A 23,713-nucleotide genomic window follows, 5' to 3' on the forward strand; every position below is an offset into this window, starting at 1 on the left:
TCACCTAGCGATCCCTGATAGCCTACAGGTTCATCGGCATGCAGTCGCTACAGGCCTTGAAGTCGTGGCCCGACTATAGACACAAGTGGCAGATCTGTTACAGATATTTATTTGAGACAGTCCCTACAGGACTTGAAACCTGTCATTTTTGGAGGAGACATCCCATGCACACTGGAAAACATTTTGAAAAAATGTCTAAGAGATACGCGAAACGAGCTCCGGATCTACATCAGGTGGCATGGAAAGAAAGGAACTGACATCAGCGTTTAAGGGTGGTGCATATATGGGCTCCACACTCATTTGCATAGCAAAATGCTGTCAGTGTGGCGCCACCTAACGGCACACCGAGGTACTACAAAAAAGTTTATGGATCCAGTCTAATGCCTGGGGGATATTCAAAAGCTGAGTAATCTGTGGCTAGGTGTCTATCAGAAAAGTTAAAATAGCTCCCCTATGCCAACAGTTAAAGTGTTAGCTTTGTCTCTGCCTTGGGTTTCACCCAGATGTGACATCATGGAGCCATCTAAGGTGCTTCCCTGGTGCACCAAAGTCAATCCACCATCCTTTTTTCCCCACACCCTCGAAGGCAGAGGCGTCAAGACTGAAGGATTCACAGTGTACCAAAACCAACTTAGAACGTATTAGCAGCTGCGTGACAAAGAGGAGGCATGCTGGAACTTTTTCAAAGGTAAATAACGTTTGATGAATACTTCTTCCTGCAGATTCCTCACATCTTGAATCAATGCACAAGGAGAACCTTCTAGTTGGTGGGTCTGAGGTGATTATCAAACCAAGCCATTCTACAACACATTTCTGGCAAATGGACGTCTGTTAAGCCAGGGGTCTACAACAAGTAGCTCGGGAGGTACTGGTAACTCACAAGTACCCTGGAAGTAGCTCTCTGAATTGCAGCCAAGTACGTAATTCAGAGGGTTTAACTATTTCAAAGATGGTAGTACTATGCATCTCTGTATCCCTGGAATTGCCAAGCTGACCAACTAAGTACTCTGCTATTCTGTTAGAGGTTTAATACTTCATTGGTATTTTAAATCTAATGAGGTCAGATGGAAGCAGCATCCCTTATCGCATACATGAACCCTCAACCAACGAAGTGGCATGCTTCCTCATCGTGCCATGTTTCTTGCTGGGTGGGCGCTGTAGTGTCCAGAGGGCTCGAACAAGGGGGCTCTTTGCCAGAGATCTTTTTCCTTACCCAAAACTGGCTTGGAAAAGCAGTTGAGTAATGCCCTGCATCTGGCCTGGGAGAGAGAGGAGAAAATATGGGGTAGATTGGGGTAGATTGGGAATGGTTGAAATTAAAATTGGCTAAAAGTTATCAAAAAGAAATTGTGTATTCAGGCCAGGAACTGATGCCAAAATTAAAAATAAACGTGGAACCCACAAGAATATCAATGAATCCCTGGTTCAAGAACGGTCAACATGTTTCTTGCCTCAAACTACCGCTGATGGGGAGTGCCGTAGTAAAGCGAAAGTATAGCTCCCTGGAATTGTTTGCTCTGTGCCCCCCCCCCCCCCACACTGCGGATCTAGGTCGACACAGCTTGGCGGGAGGTAGTAAGAGCTGGGATTGCAGGCACTGCTCTTTCAAATCTAGTGTGGGGAGGGAGGTGGAGGAGAAAAAACCTCATCTGAACTGCTGTCTGCTGAATTGCCGGTCACTTAGGAAGCACAGACTGGAGGTCTACGACCAGCTCTTAGATGGTCAGGTAGACGTAATGTTTCTCTCTGAGACCTGGCTGGACGAGGAGTCAGCGCCAGAGATCTTAGAGGCACTACTTAGGGGCTATGCGATCACTAGGATAGAGAGAGTTTCCGTCAGAGGGGGCGGAGTGGCAATCATTTTCAAACATCACATCCAATGCACCCTTGAGTCTATCGCTATTGCGGATAGCGAGGCGGGGATCTTTATGATTAAGGTGGACCTGAACTATATTGTGAAAGGGATTCTGATCTACAGACCTCCTGGTCCCCCTACTCGCTTTTTCTCTAGTTTGATGGATTACCTTACTCAACCGGCACTACGGTATGATAAACTCTTAGTGCTGGGTGATCTCAATTTGCATTTTGATGATGCTTGTTGTACGGTGGCGGATGAACTATGACTGGAAATGGCCACTCTACAACTTCGGTTAATATCGGACTCCCCTACCCATCTCAGGGGCCATCTGCTGGACCCTCTTTTTACAAATTGGGAGAATATAGTGGTTTATCCCCCTGTCCCTGTTGTATGGACAGACCATTTCCTGGTCCCTTTTGCTATGAGACTGCCGGGGCCAAAGACACAGGAGAAAGTGAAAAGGGGCATAGTGTGTCGGAGGTGGGCAGGCTTCTCGCAGGGAAAGTTTAGCACCGCCCTTTCACTTGGGGGCCTACCTGGTGGCACGGATGCGGAAAGTGTGTGCATAAACTTGGACAGGCGGATTACGGAGGCCCGGGACAGCACCGACCCTGGTCACAAAAAATACCAGGTAGAGCACAAAAATCTGCTCCTTGGTATACAGCCGCCTTGAGAACGGCGAAAGCAGCTTGCAAACGCCTGGAAAGGAGGTGGAGGAAATACTTCTCTGACCAGGGGAGGAGGGAGTATAAAGAGGCGGTATACACCTGTTACAACGCATTTGTTACAACGCACTACCATTACAACGCATCTTTTACAACGCATACCATTACAACGCATTGCGCTGGGGGGCGCTCTAGGATAGGGAATAAGTATAATTTACTATCCAACACCTTCCCTAGGGTCCACGGGGACTGGAGTTAGAATAGTAAATTATACTTACCACTATCCAGCACCTCAAAGCGCTATGCGTTGTAATGGTATGCATTGTAATGGTCGCGTTGTAATAGTAGGTAGTTGTAACGGTATGCGTTGTAACATGGTACATCCTAAAGAGGCACTGAAGAGCTACCATGGGCTCATTAGAAGAGCAAAGGCAGTATACTATCTGGAGAGAATTGGGTCGGCGGGCAACTCTACACGGGAACTGTTTAGGGTTTAAAAGGAGATATCTTCCTTAGCTATGTCAGCTGCGCCATCTGTGGGCTCAGAAGAGCTATGCAATCGTGTGGCAGACTTTTTCCTCAGACAAAGTGGAGATAATATATTCCACCTTACCTGACTCTGCCCGAGTTGGAGATGAGGTGGCGGAGGAGATAGAGTATGCCTGGGAGGGCGAAGGTTTGAAGAGTTTTACCATGCCCCCCCCCCCCCCCCCAGAACAGCTAATTAAAATTTGTATTAGTATTAAATCGGGTTCTACCAGAGACCCGACCCCCCCAAAGTGCTGAGAGGGAGCTTGGATAATCTGGAGCCATATATCAGACATCTGGTGGAGACCTCATTAAGTATGCACAGTACCAAGATGCTAGAAGGAAGCTGTGGTCCTACAAATGCCCAAGAAACCTCATATTGGCCCAGATCAACTGGATAATCTACGTCCCATCTCTCTTTTACCGTACTTCGCCAAGGTCGCAGAGAAAGTGGTAAATATGCAGCTGACGGTGCATATTGGGAAATTCAATCTCCTGCATCCCATTCAGTCTGGTTTCCGAGCCTGCTAATCGACGGAATCTGCCTTGCTCTTCGCCACTGAAACCATCAGGCAATATGTGGATGCGGGTCAGACGGCGGCCTTGATCCTGTTGGATTTAAGTGCTGCCTTTGACACTGTTGTCCACCACACTCTGGTGCAGTGTTTGAGGAAAGGAGGTGTGTCTGGCAGTGCCCTGAGCTGGATGAATTTTTTTTTGTCTGGGAGCAGCTTTCAGGTAAGGCAGGGCTCCCATTATTCGAAAATCATCAAATTAAGACGGGGGTACCGCAGGGTTTGACCCGGAGCCCGACCCTGTTCAATCTCTATGTGGCTCCTCTAGCAGAGATTGCTGATGGGTTTGGGATCAGTGTCGTGTCCTATGCCGATGACACGCAGCTGGTGGTCTCCCTTACACAGGCACAGGACACGGCAGCCTCCAATTTTTTGGCATGCCTGCAAGAACTGGCCACATGGATGGCTAACAACTGCCTGAAGTTGAATGGCAATAAGATAGAGGTGCTTGTAGTGGGGAGAGCCCTGTCGGTGTGGTCATCGGCCTGGTGGCCCCAGAGTTTGGGGACTACCCCTTTCCCCTGCGCTCAGGCAAAGAATCTGGGGGTGTGGCTGGAGACAAGGCTCTCCTTTGAGTACCAAAGCAGGCGGGTGGCAGGCGCCTGTTTTGGAGTCCTGAGGGTCCTTCGCAAAACTCTGCATATGCTGCCTACTGCAGCCAGGAAGACCATGGTCCATGCCCTGGTGACATCGCGCCTGGATTATGGCAATATTCTTTACCTGGGTGCTACGACGAAGAGTATGCTCAGACTCCAGGGGGTGCAGAACGCAGCAGCGCATTTGGTTCTTTTTGCGCCTGAGGAGGGCCTCCGCGAAGACAGCGCGGGCTGCACTCCACTGGTTGCCGATAAGGGAGAGAGTCCTGTTTAAGGCACTATGTGTATGCTATCGTATTATGCAGGGGAGGGCTCCCTTCTATCTGTCTGAGCTACTTACCCCCTATGCCCCCAGCATGCCAATTGAGATCAGGTGGGGTGGGTTTGGTGTGTGTTCCCGCTATTAAGAGAGCTAGGCTGGGTGGACGCTCCTTCCGCCTGCTGGCTGCCCAGCACTGGAACAGACTCCCCTTGTGTCTCCGGATGGAGACCCGGGAGAGCATTTTTAGGAAAAATCTGAAAACGTATCTCTTCCCCCGGGATAGTTACGAGAGGGGAGGTTCCGCGTGTAGAAATTTTTGCAGTTGCACCACAGCGCGGGGACACACTGGCCGAGTATAACCATGCGCTTTATATTAAAGATTTGCTCTGTATGACATTAGATATTTACTCTGCATGGCTCGTTATCACAGGTGAACGGGTCCCTAGAATGCTAGTGAGTGGCTTCTGGAGCTTGTAATTCGCTTCTTCAGAAAGCATGGTGGAAAGCCTATCCACTCACCGGCATCCTGAAACTCAGCAATCAGAACTTAAAGGAACAGCACTCCCAATGATCATACTGAGGCAAGAAACAGGTTGACCTTTCTTGAAATGTTGGAGACCCTTTGTGTAGGCAGTATTGGCAGATAAATTAGTGGACCATTGCCCATGTCGTAGCACGCAAATATCTGATCGGAAACATCTAGAGACAGTGCTAAAGCAGCGGCCTTAGCCTTGCGGAATAGACCATGATGCTGCAAGGAGACAAATTCTACACAAGGGCATACTCAATTTTGATGCAAAGATGATCTTGTGGGAAACTATCCGCTTCGAATCACCATTCCCTCATTAAAGCCAGCATAGACCAGGAAGAGTTGGTCATCATGTACCTAAGAACCCTATGAGGATCCAGTGTAGCCTTACCTCCTCTTGGGTGGGATGAGCAGGTGGGTAAGAACATCTGCAGGGGGACAGATTAATCCTCCTGAAATGGAGTGACCACTTTGGAAATGAATGAAGCCTTAGTGCTCTGGTCCAGCCTGGCTGGGAAATATTAAGTGAAGGAAGGCTGGACAGACAGAACATAAATACTGACATGCTGAAATGGAAGTAATGGCAATGAGAAGTACAGCTTTCTAAGTGAGTAGCCTGAAAGGGCAGTAATGTAGCGGCTTGACGGCCAAACATCAGGAAAGAGAAGCACCAAATTAAGGTTCAACTGTGGCATAATGAAAGAGGAAGTGAAAACAAATGGGGAAAAAATCTTCAGAAATGTCATAATAGATGGCCTAAATAAGAAAGGTGATCTGGTAAACAAATAAAGGTCAAATAATCAACAAATAACCTTTAAAAGCATCCACAACAATATTAGCCAGAAGCTCCAAAAGATTGAGGTGGGAACTCTAATTACCACCCCTCCGTAAATGAACCCCTTCCTGCCCACCCAAGGACGTTGCAAGACTGTAACAACCTTGAAGTATGGGTGGGGAGGGGAGAGTGGCCTGAGGTAGATCAGGGTTGTGGGTTGTGTTCCACGAGGTTCCACTGCAGGGCCAGCATATGCCATCTGGAGTTCCGGAGATGGAAGGGTGCACGTGGCTAGGAATGCAAGAAGCCACGGTCGTCCTCACAGAGAACCACATTTGATTATGAAAAATCTGAATCTTCCCCTGAATGTCCCGGGCTTTCTATAGTGGTGAAAAGGCCTTGAATGCCAAATTGTCCAGGACTGCTTCAATGAGGGGACTCTTATGTGTAGGGTATAGTTTGGAACTTTGCTGGTTGATGGAAAACAGCAAAGACGTGAGGAGTTCAGAAGTCGTCTGGAGGTGGCCTACGACTGACTGCAGTGAGCCTGCTTCGGGTACCAGCCACTGAGGTACGAGGGCAGTGACCACCTCCAACATTTACATGAAAATTTGAGTGGCAGAGGTAAGGCCAAGGGGTGCATGGCAAATTGGAAGTGTATCCAAGGATAAGCTGATCATCAATCTGGTGCTTGCAGGTCCAGTTTATATTTAAACAAAGGTCTCGCTGAGGGGCCATGAGATGCAATCCCTTTTTGAAGTGGTGAGGAGGCATGTGTGTTGGCAGATTGATTAACTGACCCATGTGAAATGGGGTGATAATATTCAGCAAAAAATAAGTCTTGGTCCCAAGAACCAGTCAGTCAGAAAAATTGGGTTTAAAGAGGACAAACAGAAAAAGCTTCCAGTTTGTTACAACGCCGAGCTAAGGTAATGAAGACTAATATTACAGTGTTAAAGTGAGCAACCACAATGGACAACATGGATAGGCTCAGAGGGTGAACCTAACAAGAAAGTGAGCACCAAGTTAAGGAGGCGTGACAAGTGGAGAAGGGGTAAAGAAATGTGGCAAAGGCTTAAGTACTTAACCAAATATGGTTGATCTGGTAAACAAAGACAACTCAAAAAGCCTTTAACAATGCCCATAGTAAATCCTTGCTTGGCAAAGGTAAGTGGAAAATGCAACACATAAGACAAATGTGCCTTGAGGAAGTTAACATCAGCCTCAGAGCACCAAAATACAAAATGGGAGCAAAGCTGCTGGTCAAGTGTGCCAGCTTCAAAGACCAACGTACAGAATACACTGATTTGTAGAGGGGCGACAAGCTGTCAATCATATCCATCGTCGTAACAGGTGATAAGGTGAGCAAGTTATTAGCCTGGCTCGACAAAAGGGATAGAGCCAAAAAATGAGATTGTGGGTCAGGAAGGGAGTAGATCACATGATAGAGCCGGGATCGCGGAAGCGTTCACTGATCACTTCAAATGGGTCTATGCCTCCACACAGGATCCCACCTACGAGGCAGCAAGAGAACTCTTGGACACCCTGGGACTCCCGGTTCTTGACCCTCAAGCTGTGGAGGACTTGGATTCCGTCTTGACCGCTGAGGAGGTATCCAGGGCGATCGGGGCTCTACAGTCCAGGAAAGCCAGGGGCTCCGTGGGCCTCCCTATTGAACTCTACAAAACAAATGCTACCACCATTGCCCCAAACCTCACATGGATGCACAAGGAAAGTGTGCACAGAGGGATTTTGCCCGCCACACAGAGACTGGCCAACACAGTTGTTATTCATAAAAAGGGTAAGCCCCCAAGCGCTGTGACTCATACAGGCCAATCTCCCTCCTGAACCCAGAAGTAAAACATTTATCTAAAATCCTCGCACGCAACCTCTCGCTGCATCCCCACACATTGGTCCACCTGGACCAATCCGGTTTTATGCCAGCCAGAAACACCGCTCTCAATCTTCGACGCCTCCACGGGCCGAAGAGGCTGAAATGCCAGAAACCGGTCCCCGGTAGCTTGTCTCCTTTCTGGTAAAGAATTGGCTTGGTAGTTTAGTCTGCCCTGTTCCCATGATGCACTGGGCCAGGGACAGACTGATTTGCATATAGCCAGATTCTGAGCTGGGATGGGGCAGTGAGATAAATAACGGTGATGGATCAAGCCCTGATCTTTGGACTGGGTAAGAGTGGTCTGCTCAATTCAGACACTCTGTTCATCACCACCCCCTTTTGTAAATCCACGGGGTTCTAGGCAGGGCGGCCATCTTGGCATCCAGAAGCATAATCACTGCATCGAGACGATGCAGTGATTATGCTTCTGGATGCCAAGATGGCGTTCGACATTATCAAATTGCCTTTTTTTACTTGCACTCATGAAAGATATGATTTCGGGAAGCGATTTTTATCCTGGGTGCGCCTTATTAGTACGGAACCGCTGCCCCGCAATACAGTCAACGGGCGTCGGTCGGGAACATTTACACTGCAGAAGGGAATGAGGCAGGGATGTCCCCTTTCCCCCTTGTTTTTTGATTTGGCCCTAGAGCCCCAGGCAATTTGGATCGGGGGGACCCGCTTATTAGGGGCCTTAATTGGTCAGCGGATTGGGTGGATAAAATCACCCTTTACGCGGACGATATCCTGCTTTATTTGGCCATACCCTACTTCTCCATTCACAGTGTCCTACATATATTTGGTCTTTTTTGGAAATACTCTGGTTACACCATTAACTGGGATGAGTCTCTTGTCTATGTTCTAAGCTGGGCTCCCCCAACCCTGCCTAAGGATTGCAGGGATAAAATAGCCACGGATGGATTTCTATATTTGGGAATCTACACTACGACCGACTCTGAAAAGTTTTTTATGACCATAATTTGGCTCCCCGCTTCACTGCTTTCGGCCAGACGTTCGTCACTGGAAGACCCTGCCCCTTACCCTACTGGGTAGAGCTGCTCTTTATACAATGATGGCACTTCTGCACTTTATCTATGCCCTACAGAACACACCTTATTTGGTCCTGGCACAAATTGTCGTCGCAATTGAAGCAGAGTACGTTCCTTGCTTTGGGAGAATGGTGCCCCTAGAATAGCTTTGACTAAACTTACATAAAGCTGGTACGATAGAGGTATCCGCCTGCCCGCAATTAAAAGCTATTATTGGGCCTCCCAGCTGGCTGTCAATCACTGGGTGCACCGTCCGGGGACAGACCCCGCCTACAGGATTGATAGACATAACATGCTCCCCAGCAATTATCTCAGAGCAATCTATGGTGGGAAGGACCAGGCACCAAAATACACCTCGACTTCTACCACAATTGCTATATGGCATGCCACAACAACCGCGTTGGGGTGGAAGTCTAGAATCACATGGGTTACACCGTTGCTTGACACATACCAACTGGGAATGCTGTTGAAGCACCCCGGTTTCGACAAGTGGGATACGATCGGTCTCTCTAGGGTGGGCGATCTGTGGGTAAGAGGTGGAGTGGTCCCCTCTAGCAATCTCCAGAGAGATTACCAATTACAGAGTGGGGAACCCTTTCGATATATCCAAGCCCGAAATGAGCTACAAAATGAGATACCAAGGGCATGGAACTACCTGCTTCCCCGCCCCTAGAGGATAGACTTCTAGATGACTACCTGCAGGAAAAAGATATCTCCCTGACACATCGCAAAATACTTAATACACCGGACACATTAGGGAAAGTTCAAACACGATGGGTGGAGTACGTTGGAGACATTGAACTCATTCAACTTAAACTCCTACACAGGGCTTACTACACCAGTTCAGCGCTGGTTAAAATGGGGGCTCTGGGCTCCCCTGCCTGCCCCAGGGAATGTGGCCAAATTGGTATGTACCAGCACCAATGGTGGGTATGCCTGATTCTTCAGCCTTACTGGGGAATGGTCATGTCAGCACTGTTCACGACCAGTCACAAAACCATTGATGTTTTGCCCCGCTTAGGTCTCCTTAATATCTGGGAAGCGACTGAACTGTCTAGAGCTGAGAGCGTTTGGGTCTCCCTCGGCTGTATGGTAGCGAAACGCAACATAGCGAGAACCTGGAAGGGCTTACTTAAACCCAGGTTTTGTGATTGGGAGTCCGATATGGACTGGTGTATGCAGGCGAAGAGGGTGGTAATGGCCGAAAATTTGGAAGGCATGGAATGTGTCCAGGGGACTGATTTGCACCCCCTTTGACAATACCTCCCCGCATCTGGCAGATCTTGTGATGGAATGTCAATATTATTTTGAATTGTAGGTGCCACTACCTCGAAGGATTAATCTAATGTACCATCTTGTCAAATACTGTACCAATAAACCCAAGTATGAAAATCTGGTAATGCACTGCGTTCCCCTTTTGTTTTTACCTTCCCTGTTTTGCTTTATTCAATAAAAAGTTTGGGAAAAAAGATATTCTCCAATGTTGTCTTGTCCAGAGACGGAGTAGCAGCTAAAGTTGCTGGGTGCAACTTGGCAGGAGTGAAGAAATACTGCTGGGGAGAAGCTTTATTTGGGCAAGTATGACTCTGCAATGATCACTCGTAAGGTGAGCAATCTGTGGGAGGGTGTATCCATCGGAAGAGTATGATCTAATGCTTTATTTGGCTATGTGCTGTTTACCAACCCTCTAGCTTGTTGCCATATTAGTGGAATGCAGTTGTAAAGGTTTGATAGTTATATGAAAGAGATTTCAAAACTGTCAGCTGGTCTGTCAAGCTTAGAAACCTCATCCTTTGTTACCAGTTCAATTTAATAAACCTCACTATACCATCAACCAGCCAGTGACTCTTCAATTCTCGCATGTTCCACAATGAGTCCTTGGTTGCACATGGATTGACCTTCAAAACTTCATTGTCTCACCTCAGTAGGTCAAGCAGTTAAGGCTTGCCATAAAAGAGGCTGTGATTGGTAATCAAAACCATAATTAAGTATGCATTATAAATGAACATCCAATCAAAGTTGAGACTTTAAAAAACATACATTTTCAAATCCTTTAGCATTATAGTACTGGAAAGTTATTATAGAATGTTCGACACTTTAAGATTCTAGCTTAATTGTTCAAGATATAGTGGGAATTTACCAGTAGGCAGGTCTGTCTTTTTCCAGTTTCTTAGTTAAGAAATGTCAATTTATGCTAGGGTGTAACCTGGCTGGCCCTACAAAGGTTAAATTACCGGATTTCTGGAACTGGTTGCAAATTATGTGGGTACAGTTCAGTACAGCCTTTTAAAACTGAAGGATTGGAGCTTTAACATGTTCTTCTGATGAATAAATGCCATTCTTGTGTATAGCCCCAAAGGAAAAACACCTGAAACCTCACAGAGCACACCTTGCAACTTTGTGTAGTTCCTTCTCTTCCCAGGTATATCTCATACAGCAGAATCAAACCCTTCTCATGGATTACCAGAGGTGCCACGAGGTTAATATGTACTGAGATGTGACCAGCAGGGGGGTTTTCTGTCACTATGAGAAAACCCAACTACCATCTAAGAGAGGTAAAGTGCCTTTGCAAAGCATGCTTTGTTTTACGTAAAAAAGTGTCAATTCACTAAAAGACACTTTGTGTGATCCTGTGCAGCTCCAGCTAATAAAGTTAAAAATTCCGTGAACTGGCCATGCATGCAGCACAACCCTTTAGGCATGTGCCCAAGCATTATTGGAGCTGCAGTCACGCCATATGGCTCAATTACTTTCAATCAATCTTCCATCAACTAGCAAGTGCTGCATTGCTGCGTGACCTATTTGTCACCTAACCAACTGGTTAATCAGTGGTTATGAAGCCTTGTCCAGGGTAGGAAGGCCGTTAAATTGGGACACATAAACACCCAGTATTTAGAGGAATTAAAATGGCAAAAGAGAGTTATTAAGGACTTTATTATTAACCTTATATTTATGGATGTATTAAAATTTCATGATGGGTGGAATTGCAGGTTATGGACTGGGAGGGTTATGTATTGGACAGAGACTTGTGTAAGTAGTGCTTTCATTTTTGTACCTTGCCCTTTCCATGTATATTTTTGTTATCATTAATAACTTCTTGGAGGAGAGCAGAATAGAAAAATGCAAAAGAAAGTTTAATGTAGAAGAGCAGATAGATGCAATGATATGCGATGGACCTTTTGAAATTGCACTTTCTGACTGACCACATGTCTTATTACAGGCAACTGTTTTGAAACAAGAAGCATAGACATTTTTCAGATTTTCCAAACTTATATTAAGATGGGCAACCTTATGCCAGGTTGGGCAAACATGAAACATGCCAGGAGAGCAATAGGCTTAGTTTTAAGTTCAGGAATATTTCATGAAGGCCTTTTCAGAGTATAGGACAAATAGGCTTTTAAATGGACAACTTATCTTCTTTTTGTAGAAGCAGAACCCCCCCCAACCACCTTTGAGGAATGCATGCTCGTCTTCTCCCTACAACTCATATCAGGTTTTACACCCAAACACTTTATATGGTGCCCAGCTGCCATAAAAAGAATAGATAGGCACGAGTTGTTCAAGACAAACTGTCAGAAAGAAGAGAAAAACAGTTCAGCGACAAATGCCTTTGGCAAGCATGTGGTATCTTCATCTGGAGTTAAAGGTGCCACAAGACATTAAGTAGAAAGAGAGATAAAGGGGTCGAGGACAGAGCCTTGAAGTCACTTTATTGGCAGAGAGGAAGGTTCAAAGCATCCAGACACTGAATAGGTTTGGTGGACTAGGTAGGGTGAAAACCAAGAGATTACTGCACCAATAAATCCCCAAGAATGACTGTGCTCACAAGATGTTGTTGTGATCCACTATGTGAAAGGAAACAGAGAGGTATAGAATGTTGAGGGCAGAGGAAGGATGTCAGTAGTAGGTAGAGGTTTCAAGTTCAAAACCTGAGCCAGAGCATTCACAGTTGAGCACAGTCCAAGGCTGTCCAATCGAAAGACTGCTGGAGAGGTGGCATGCAAGTGTGTTAACCAAATAAGGAGAGGAAGGCGTCAGAATTATAGTTGGAAGCAATAGAGTGATTAGTGGGGGCATTTTAAGTATGTTAAGATCTTTAACAGATTAAGTCAGATAAGCTAGTAACCAGTCCCGTAGGCAAGAGGAAGAGTAGTGATAAATGAAGTTTTAATGATTTGAAAGGGCAAAGGGTTCAGAGAGGGCATAAGAGGTGATGGCAGTGTGAACAATATAGATGACTTCAGAAGGGGAGATGGAAGGTGGAGAGGAAGGAACGAGGTGGGGAAAGACCGAGAAGAACGTGTGGAGTGAAGGAGAGGGATTCTTGACAGTTTGCTCCCAAGTCAAACATAAAATAGGTATTTCCAGTTAGCATGTAGCAACCAATCACTGTTATACCATAAAATATGTGTTTGAATAGCTAAGCGGACAGAATTTATATACTTGAGAAGCACTCTGAAATGGGGCAAGCTGTTGCTGGTTGAAAATGTTGGGACTGAAATTTGTCACTAAAATAGTGGCTACAAGTGGAAAAGTCACACTATTTTTGCAGTTAATATTTGGCAAAGAGAGAAAATTCATAGAACAATGGATTACATGTGTTCACATCAAGTAAGAGGAGCAATCTTAGCATTTACACCAGTTGACAATCCCCAACATCTGGCAACCTGATCACATTATTGCAGGCAATACAGTAGCAGGTGACATATTCTTGAACATCTAAAAGCAAAAAGAAAATTCTTACTTCTGACTCTTGAGAAGTACTTCCTTGGTCCTCCTGTTCTTCTCCACTTTTCTTCATTTTAAAATTCTGTTTCAGCAAAAGCAAACAAAGAATTGAATTAGGCACAGAAGAAAATAGTTACAACTGAAGGCCAAAAGCATTATACAATATGGAAGTGGAATGGCAGTCGAGACATAATGAATGAAGCACAATCAGATTTCATTATAAAACGTAAGCATTGACCATTCGATTTGTTTCTCTCGCCAATGAGCTCAGTGTCTGCAGCATAGGATGCTCTCTCCATCCCCCAAAACAGGGCTCACCGTTGTATACAATTGTAAGGACAGCTGTCTCTGCACTTCCCGGACCTCGACCTCATCCACAATCAGAGGGTGTCCCTCGCTCTCGCATCGATGCCCATGCTTACCAGCACTAAACATAGGAAACCGATATTCCTCACCTGGCAAGGTACCTCAGACTCTGATGGCAGTGGACCCTCTCAAGCAGGATGGGTGGATACCCATGCCACCTCACTGCAGATCTACTTTGACTCACCATGGGCAAGGGTGGAACATAATTGGGAAAAATGTTAAGAGTTATCCTTATCTGCCTAGGTCCGGGATGTGCTTGCACCAACCTTCACCTCTCGAACTCACATTGGCCTAAACTGACAGGGCTCTCCATCCATCACTCAGGAGTTCCCTCTGACCAAAGTGGGTAGGCCTTTTCCTCTCTGAACTTGGAGAAGTAGCACAAACAGGGACCCTGCCCCCCAACCTGTGGCCCAGCTTCCTAGGAGAGGTTCCCTCCATCCACAACCACTAGTGTGCCATCTTCCCCACATTATTAGTTCTCCCTCTTTTTCGCACCCCAGAGCTTCCTCGTCTTTATCTCCATTCAGCCCACCCTAAAGCGGTCTACCACATAGTCAGATTTTCTAAGAATCAAATCAAGCGCTCTGTCTACACTGGTACTGGGATACATTCAGATCTCACTCTGACCCACAAAGGAAAGGTCTCCTACAACACCAGTCCAGAACTTACTCGGACTTGCACTGAATCGCACACCAGGCCCGGACTGGCCATAGCGGGCACCGGGCGTTTCCCCGGTAGGCCGCTAGGGTGGGGCTGGTTTTTGGCCCCTGGGGGGCCGTTTTTGTTACCGGGGGTCGACTATACTGGCCCCCTGTAACAAAATCGGCCGAAACTGGTGCTCACAAACTGCTCAGCTGCACTCCCCTAACTCCAGGGGGGGTCAGCTGAGCAGTTTGCCAGGGCCGGTTTCTGTTCCCAGTCCGGCCCTGTCGCACAAGCATTCCTCACACCTCAGCTCCTACAAACAAGACAGGTTTGCATTTGACAGACAGATGTGACACACTGGCCATCATTCAGATTTCGAACAATCCCTGGGGTCCTCTTGCCAGTGTACTGGAAATGTGCAAATTAATTGGAGGTGACCTTTGATGATTTTTGTGCTACTACCCAACAGTGTTATGTCCTATTGTTTAGCAGGATTATCATGCTTCTAAACATGCAAACCATTTGGTGCCAATGAGAACAAACATTTTTTTAATCTCTACTCCAGGGATGGCAGTCTACTTAATAGAATTATGCCACTGTGTATTTATAGCTAGGTATGGGGTGTGGGGGGTATTTGTTTCACTAATAAGTTTGGCAGAGTTTGGCAAACCTTTACAAAACAGAAGTTCTTCCACCTCAGTTGCTTCTTGTAAAGTTTCGGGGTGATCTGTAAAACAGGGGCTGATAAAATGGGGGGAGGAGTTCAAATGCTTTCCCCCATGCAATTCTAATTAGCCAACAATACAGAAAAAAATTGGCTGAACGGAATTACACCAAATTTGGTAGAAAGTTAGATCTTTCGCCAGAACCAGCGCTTTTTCTGATTTGATATAAATCTGCACAGCAGTTTCAGAGAAATTAAGATTAAACATTTATTTCTGTTGCTGTGCAAGTCCTGTAAGAAAAAAATGGACAGAGAATAACACCAAAATAATCTATATCCACCTATATAAAACAGATAGATTTTAAAACACAGACTTTGAGCTGTGCAAATCTTTTTCCATCGAGTGCTCACTCATGACACTATGAAGCCTTTTTACGTGGGAAAGCTCCTACTACACAGTCTGTGCTCAGTGTTCAGACTGTGCGTAGATTGCATACCCTTCAAAGACCTAAGCCCCATTAGGCAGTCTGACACCATATTACGCATAATCAGCACTCAGCGCGCAGACTCTTCGTAGAGCCTACTCCCCTTAAGAGACACAGCTCCTAATATGTTGCAATCCCCTACTATGCAGAGTATGCACTCCATGTACACATGGTGCATACATCTCACTCACTCCAGAAAGCAAGCCACATTAGGTGGGCATGCCCATACTACACATAGTCAGTGATTACAACAGAGACTATGGTTAGAGCTCACTCCCTCCAGAGACCCAAGCCTCACAAGTTGGGCAAGCCCTACTACGCAAAGGCTGTGTTCAGTGCTCGTAGAGTTAAAACACTCCAAACACACGTGCTAATAGGTCAGCCAGGCCTACTGTGAACTGTTAGCACTGAGAGTGCAGACTGTGTGTAGAGTTCACTCCCTCTATGCACAGAAGCTCCCTCAGATGGGTAAGCCCAGACTACTTCACAGCCTGTACCCTGTGCTGATCTTCATGGGGAGCCCGCTCCCGCAAGACACCCATGCTCAAATAGGTGAAAGAACCCCTACTAAAGAGAGTCAGCGCTCTCTGTGCAGCTCTTCACAGAGAGCTCTCTCCCTCCACATACTCAAGCCTCATTGTGTAGAGAAGACCTACTAGGCATAGTTAGGTATGATAATATTTTATTTTAAGTTGAAAAAACAAAGGTTAAAGTGATTTCATAGTAAGGAGTAGTAATAATGTATTGCTTCATGTTAAAAGAACCAGAGAAACTCAAAGGTTAAAACTGATATTATAGTCAGATCAGGTAATATCTTACTTGAAGTTACAAAAAAAACTCAGAAATACACAGACAATCAATCCAAAGGTTAAAGTGAGATTTTAGTTCGGTGGAAAAAAGAAAAAAAATAAACAGTGAAATTCACCCGTTGTAGTTTACTGAGTTAACCGTTAACTTACACCCCCACCATGCACTGCATATGACAACACGTTCTATATAAGGAAAATGCTACTTACCAGAATGCATCTGTTCTTGGTATGTAGAACTGCAGAGTTGTACACTATGCATTAGATCGCCACCTGGCTTTGGGCTCGGATGATGGCAGGTTGCTGTCTTTGTGGAAGAAGTCTTTGTACTCACGAGATAGGCGACTCGTCTCTTGGACAATACTGTGCATGGGCATCGGCTCCATCCTTAGATTGTTTTTCGCCATGATGGGAAATTAAGAAGTTCGTAGAAGTAAAGAAAAAAGGATGTCCATGCGTGTGCATCTAAGTAAGATGAAAACAACTGGAACGGATACAAGTCCCGGGGAGGCGGGAGGGCGTGTACAATTCTGCAGCTCTACATGCCAAGAACAGATGCATACTGGTAAGTAGCATTTTCTGCTCGAGGCATATGAGCTGCAGATTGTACACTATGCATTGATTGTGCAGCAGTGTCTCCCCTAGCGTGGTCACCTGTATCCGCTGCAGTAGTTTGAAAGAGTTCTAAGGACAGATTGGCATACTGCAGCTTGCTGCTTGGCTTGCATGTCAACACAATAGTGTTTTGTGAAGGTGTGAGGCGTTGACCATGTTGCTGCCTTGCATATGTCCTGTAGGGGTATGTTTCCTAAGAAAGCCATAGAGGCTCCTAGTTTGCGAGTGGAGTGCGTTCTAGGGGGAACTGTTAATGTACGTTTAGCCTTAATATAGCATATTTGTATGCACTTTACAATCCACCTTGCAATCCCACCTTTGGAGATGGGGTTGCCTTTGTGTGGAGGAGAGAAAGATACAAACAGTTGTTTTGTCTTCCGAAAGTATTTAGTTCTATCAATATAGTATAAGAGAGCCCTCTTAACATCTAATGTCTGGGTTTTGGAAAAACACAGGTAACTCTACGAATTGATTTAGGTGAAAAGGAGTGATGACTTTTTGAAGAAATTTTGGATTAGAACGAAGAACCACTTTGTTAGGATGTATTTGAAAAAATGGTTCTTGTATAGTGAAAGATTGTATCTCACTTACTCTTCTGAGAGAAGTAATGGCAACAAGGAAAGCTGTTTTCCATGTTAGGAATTGCAGTTCACATGTATGTAGAGGCTCGAAAGGGGGCCCCATGAGTCTTGTAAGGACAAGATTCAGGTTCCAAACAGGAGAAGGTGGCAATCTGGGTGGGATAATTCTTTTTAGACAGATATTGCCTGTTTTGTAAATAGGCTGCAATTGCTGCCAGGTGCAGGTGTATGGAAGAATATGCCAAGTTAGACCTTTGCAAATGTAAAAGGTAGCAAATGATATTTTGGATGGAAGCATCCAGGGGTTCAATGTGGTTATTGTTGCAATAAATGGCAAATCTTTTCCATTTAGCGGCATAACATGCTCTGGTAGTAGGTCTCCTAGCTTCTCTAATGATGTTCATACAGTCTGGTGGTATGTTTAGATAACCAAACTCTAAGACTTCAGGAGCCAGATCGCCAAATTCAGTTGGTTTGGGTCTGGGTGTCTGATTTCTCCATGGTTCTGTGTTAACAGGGAGGGTGTGAGCCGAAGCTTTTGATGTGGAATCAGAGAGAGATCTAGTAGTGTGGTGAACCATGGTTGGCGTGCCCATATGGGAGCTACTAGGTTCAATGTGAGAGACTGTTTCCTGAGCTTGCGCACTACTAATGGAATGAGTGGGAGAGGTGGAAAAGCGTACTCAAATCTGCCTGACGAGTTCAACCATATCGCATTGCCTTCGGACAGTGGGTGTGGAAACCTGGCGGCGAAGGCTGGGCATTTTGCATTTTCGTGGGTGGCAAACAGATCTATTTGTGGGTGCCCCCACCTTTGGAAGAATGGTTGAAGAACTTGCAGATGTAGTTCCCATTCGTGAATCTGTTGTGACTGCAGACTTAACAGATCTGCTATCTGATTGTGAACTCCTGGAAGGTGTTCCGCTAACAGATGTATGTTTTGAGGAATGGCCCATCTCCAAATGTTCTGAGCAAGCTGGGACAGTTGCAGAGAGTGTGTCCTCCCTGTTTTTGTATATAGTACATGGCTGTCATATTGTCCGTCCAGATTAAGACAGCTTTGTTTTGCACTTGAAGTTGAAAAGTTTTGAGAGCTAAGAATATTGCCAGCAGCTCTAGATGGTTGATATGGAACAGTTTCTGTTGATTGGTCCATTGACCTTGAGTTGTGTGATGTAAGAGATGGGCTCCTCACCCTGTGAGGGTTGCGTCTGTTGTGAGCACTACTTGTGGAACAGGCTCGAGGAACGGACGCCCCTTTGTCAAGTTTTTGGTGTTCCACCACTGCAGAGAGCGATGCGCGCGGCTGTCCAACACCAGGTCTTTGAGCTGACCTTGAGCTTGGTTCCACTGTTGTGCTAGGCACTCTTGTAGTGAACGCATTTGCAATCTTGCGTGTGGTACTATGAAGATGCAAGAAGCCTTCATGCCTATTAGTTTCATGAACACTCTGGCTTGCAGAGATTGTTGATGTTGAAAAGTGTTGACTAAGGCTTGAATGCTTTGTATCCTGGCTGGACTGGGATACGCTAGGGCTGTAGACGTGTTTAGTGTAGCCCCTAGATACTGGTGTACATGCGAAGGCTGCAGGTGCGACTTGGTGTAGTTTATTGTAAACCCTAAGTCGTGTAACGCTGTACATGTACAGGAATTTATATAGCGCAAATCACCAACCGGTCTCTAAGCGCTTGCTTAGGGAACCCCTCCTGGTATTCCCCTGTAAGATAACCCCAGCAGGGTATCCGCAAGGTGAAAGCCAGGCATCCCGCCGCGAGGGGCCGTTGTGGAGATTAAGCAAGCTATTGCCCAGAGTCGCAGAGTGTGAACCCGTGAATCGAGTGGGCACCGGAGCGAGAATTGTCGAGTACATGGACATTTTAGGACTCAAGACCCCGCCGAGCCGGGAATTGAACCCTGGTCCCGGGCTGACCTCTGCTTCCAGGTCTGCCTCCTCTAACCAGTGAGCCACACTTCTCCTTTGAACTGTTTGGTGTGTGTGTTGGACACACTGATCGAATGACTTGGCTTTTATGAGCCAGTTGTCTAGATAAGGGAAAACATGTATTCGCTGCCTTCTGAGGTGTGCTGCTACCACTGCCAGGCACTTTGTGAATACACGTGGTGCTGTTGCCACTCCGAATGGAAGGACTTTGAACTGATAGTGTTGTCCTTCCAGTACAAACCCGAGATACTTTCTGTGAGCAGGATGTATGGGGATATGGAAGTAGGCGTCCTTTAAATCTAGCGTTATAAGGAAGTCGCCTTGTTGCAGCAGTGGAAGCACTTGTAGAGTTATCATATGAAAATTATCTGATAGTATATAATGGTTGAGGGGCCTGAGGTCTAGAATTGGCCTTAGTGTTCCGTCCTTCTTGGGAATTAGAAAATACAGCGAGTAAACCCCTGTTCCTTATTCTTCTAAAGGAACTATTTTAATAGCATCTTTTTGTAGCAGTGAAAGAACCTCCTGTTGAAGCAGAGTCAGATGGTCTGTAGACATTGGACGCTGCCTGGGAGGAATGGTTGGAGGGGTTGCTGTAAGTTCTAGGCAGTAGCCATGTTGGATAATCTGTCTTACCCACCTGTCTGGTGTAATGGAGTTCCAGACAGGCAGGAACTGTGTTAATCTGCCCCCTACAGGAGTGGAATGCTGTGGGGGGAGCAGAGGGAAGTCACAGTTTTGTGGCGGAAGAGGATCGGTTGTTGTCGTTACCGCAACCTCTTCCTTTGTTATTATTGCTTCTGTATCCTCCTCTAAAGTATCCCTTGTTAGAGGACGTTTGTGATTTGAAAGATTTTGTAGTGTCTGCTGCAGTTTGTTTGGAGCCTCCTCTGTAGAAGGAGCGACGAAAGGAGCTTCTAGCTGGTGTAGACTGTAAAGCCACCAAACACTTTGCGGTGTCGGTATCTTTCTTCATTTTTTCCAGTGTAGTGTCTACTTCTGGGCCAAATGACTGGTTCTGGTTAAATGGTTGGTTTAAAATGGTGGTTTGCACTTCTTGTTTAAACCCTGAAATGCATACCCACGCTGGTCTCCTAAGTATGACACTGGTATTTACAGCCCTGGATGCTGTGTCTGCGGCATCTAGCGCGCATTTTATAGAGGCATTGGAGATTAGCTTGCCTTCCTGTATAAGGTCTTTTGCTTGATCCTTGTACTGATCTGGTAGGTGCTCAAGTAGTTTTTCTAATTGGTCATTATGAGCCCTATCGTAGCGAGAGAGAAGAGCTTGTGTATTTGCTATATGCCAAATGTTTGTAGCTTGTGCACTTATTCTTTTACCTGACGCATCAATCACTTTTGATTCCTTGTCAGGTGGGGGTGCTTCTCCAGAAGTCTGAGAATTTGCCCTTTTTCTAGAAATGGCCCCAACTAATGAGTCTAGTGGTATGTGGTCTTTAATGTAGACTGGATCTGTAGGTGCTGGTCTATATTTTTTCTGGATTCTAGGGTTTAATATCCTAGTGCGTACAGGGTCTTTAAAGACCTCTGGAGCGTGTCTGATGACCCCCTTTATCATAGGAAGAATTTGAGCAGACCGCTGAGACTGCTCAAAGGTATCTAGGAGAAAATCTTCCTCAATGTCATCGGAATGCATAGGGACCCCATGGTAAACAGCAGCTCTGTTTAACAGATGACCAAACCCAATGGTATCTTCTGGAGGGGATGGTTTTGATGGTTATGACTGTGGGTCAGGAATGTCAGACACATTTGGGTTTGAAAAGTCCCATATAGGCACAATTTTTGGGTTTGAAAAGTCCCATATACCCTCATCTACATGGTATGAATGAGGTTCTTGCATGTCCTCCCCTCCACCCAAATTGTATTCATCATCATTCTGCTGTGAGGAATGTGATGATAATGGGGAATGTACAGGAGATATTTGAGGTGATATGCGAGGGGGAACAGGAGAAGAAGGAAGAGAAGTTATAGGAGAGGAAGGGTGCATAGGAGATGTTGCACAGTCCTGTTTCTTAGCAGGAACCACTGGTGTGGGTAGGGCATCTGCTGGTCTCTTCTTGTGAGGTGTAGCACCTACATGACCTGTCTTTGGGTCGATGTAGATCTTCTTTTGTCGAGGATCTGGTCGAAAAAGTTCCTCTTGCTCTACAACCTTCTTGGGCGTCGATTTTTTCGGTACCAGTTGAGGTTGTCATGTGTCTTTAGCCTTGACAGGTGTTATAATGTCCTGTGGCGTAGTTTTCAGTGCCAAAGGTGTCGTTTTCGGCTTCGTTGGCATGTTCGAGGATTTGGGTACATCACCAGTGTGTGATGAAGGGGAGGGGTCCCTGTTCGGGCGCCAGATTATGTGGTAAATAAAATTACCGGACTATTTTTCTATACATTAAATGACAATAAAGGATAGCTCAGTAAATGAGAGGCAGAGTCCGTGGTATCTGAGTCATACGGGCTTTAATTAGGGTTCTCGAGAACCGAGACATCGAGTTCCATCACCACTAAGGTTCAGGAAGGGACATTCAACATTTTATTAACATCTTACATTATATATAGTAAAACAGTATAATTGAAATGAATATAGTAGGCGTAACAAGTGAAAAGAGAGAGATAAGAACACATGTGCGTAACAGGAGGCGTGTAAGAGGGCGTACACGTAGGCGTGTATTGGAAACGTCACAGAAGTGTCATAAGTGAGTGGATGCATAGAGAAAATTCTGCAGGGTCAGCAGAAACCTTTGGCATGGGTGCGTGCGCAACTGAGCATGACGTAGTATAGTCGTGTAACTGGGGAAAGCTGGGGGCTTGACTTTAGCTCTAGTAGAAGAGTCTGGTGTCTGGGATGTCAGAACGACCTGTACCTATAGCATATCTGGTATCTTATGTTTGGAGGATGTATTGTCTGAAGCAAAAGGTCTCTCGAGCAGAGGCCGTTCAATACTAAATGCTAGTGCGTGCATACGTGTCTTGGTGCAATGCGCGGGGCCATGGGCCTACCATGGTAATGGGTTCTGTAAATCACTTGCAAGGAGGACAGGAAGGCCGGGCCCTTTGCTCTGCAGCCAGGAATATGTTTACCTATTTCACTAGACTGGAATATGTTTTCGAGGAGGCTGAGCAGATAACTTTAGGCAAAATACTGTCTTGGCAGGCAGCCCAGGCTGAGCCGGGCACCGCTTCGCTGGGCAGAAAGTAAGGTAGAGGTCAGGGATGCATACCTAAACTGCAGTTTCAGAGACAGAAGAGACTCGGAGTCTCAATTAAGGGCCTGGCTCGACTGAGCCGGAAAACGTGGAAAAAGTGTGCTTCACGTTATTAAAAAGTGCACCATGTAAAGACGTTGGCACCATAGGCCTAAAAGCCAAATTAACGTGGTTTTCATGGAGGACTGGATAACTGACATGTTAACGTTGGACGCAAATGCATATGCGTTTTCGTGGCATGCACGGAAAAGAAATTACACGACATACATGGAACATGGGTGCATGGATAGGGTGCGAGTGGGGGACACATCGATTACCTAAAAATTTCTATTTCCTCATTCCCTCCTTGGCCCCTACTACACCCTTTAGGATATGTCTATCTTCATGAGACTATCTATCTGTTCGTATAGCATCATTTGTTCATCTTTTTTTATTCGGGAACGTGCACTTGGACGGGGAATACAAGCTGTGGCGCACAAGCCGCAAATCGCTGGCCCACATTGCAGACAGAGACAACAACTGAACACTATGAGCAGTATTATTCCTAGGAATGACAATATCTTCCATCCCCAGGCGGATATCACACTCCAAAACCAACCGGACCAAGTCCAGGTGGCTGGGTTCCGGTGCATCTGGTGAGCTATATTATGGAGCCTTGTAATCGCTTTATATACTGACGGTGCGTTATTAGGAATGAAAATACAACAACTGGATCCGATGACTCTACAAGCCCCGCCCCTATCGGCCAGGATGACGTCAAGGACAAGGCGATTTTGAAGAACGACAAGTCTCATAGCAGACTGCTCTTCGGTCAGGTTACCTAAAGCAAAAGTAGTTTCGTTCACTACTGCTCCTAAAGTTCTGGTCAATCTTCGTATTATCTTACTATTTTGGACGGGACCTATGAACCAGAAGTATCCTTTAATATA

The 23,713-nt window shown here is 45.9% G+C and overlaps 1 protein-coding gene across 1 annotated transcript in view; it reads right to left on the reverse strand.

Annotated features, from left to right (window-relative positions):
- SNAPC1 (small nuclear RNA activating complex polypeptide 1) overlaps nt 1–23,713 on the reverse strand; it is a 171,003-nt gene that overhangs the window by 63,906 nt on the left and 83,384 nt on the right. The window contains exon 6 of the mRNA XM_086937944.1: nt 13,476–13,541. Coding sequence (XP_086794070.1) covers nt 13,476–13,541 — 66 coding nt within the window. The remainder of the gene's footprint in view (nt 1–13,475; nt 13,542–23,713) is intronic.

This window comes from Lissotriton vulgaris, chromosome 9 (genome assembly GCF_964263255.1).
Source record: "Lissotriton vulgaris chromosome 9, aLisVul1.2, whole genome shotgun sequence".
NCBI lineage: Eukaryota > Metazoa > Chordata > Amphibia > Caudata > Salamandridae > Lissotriton > Lissotriton vulgaris.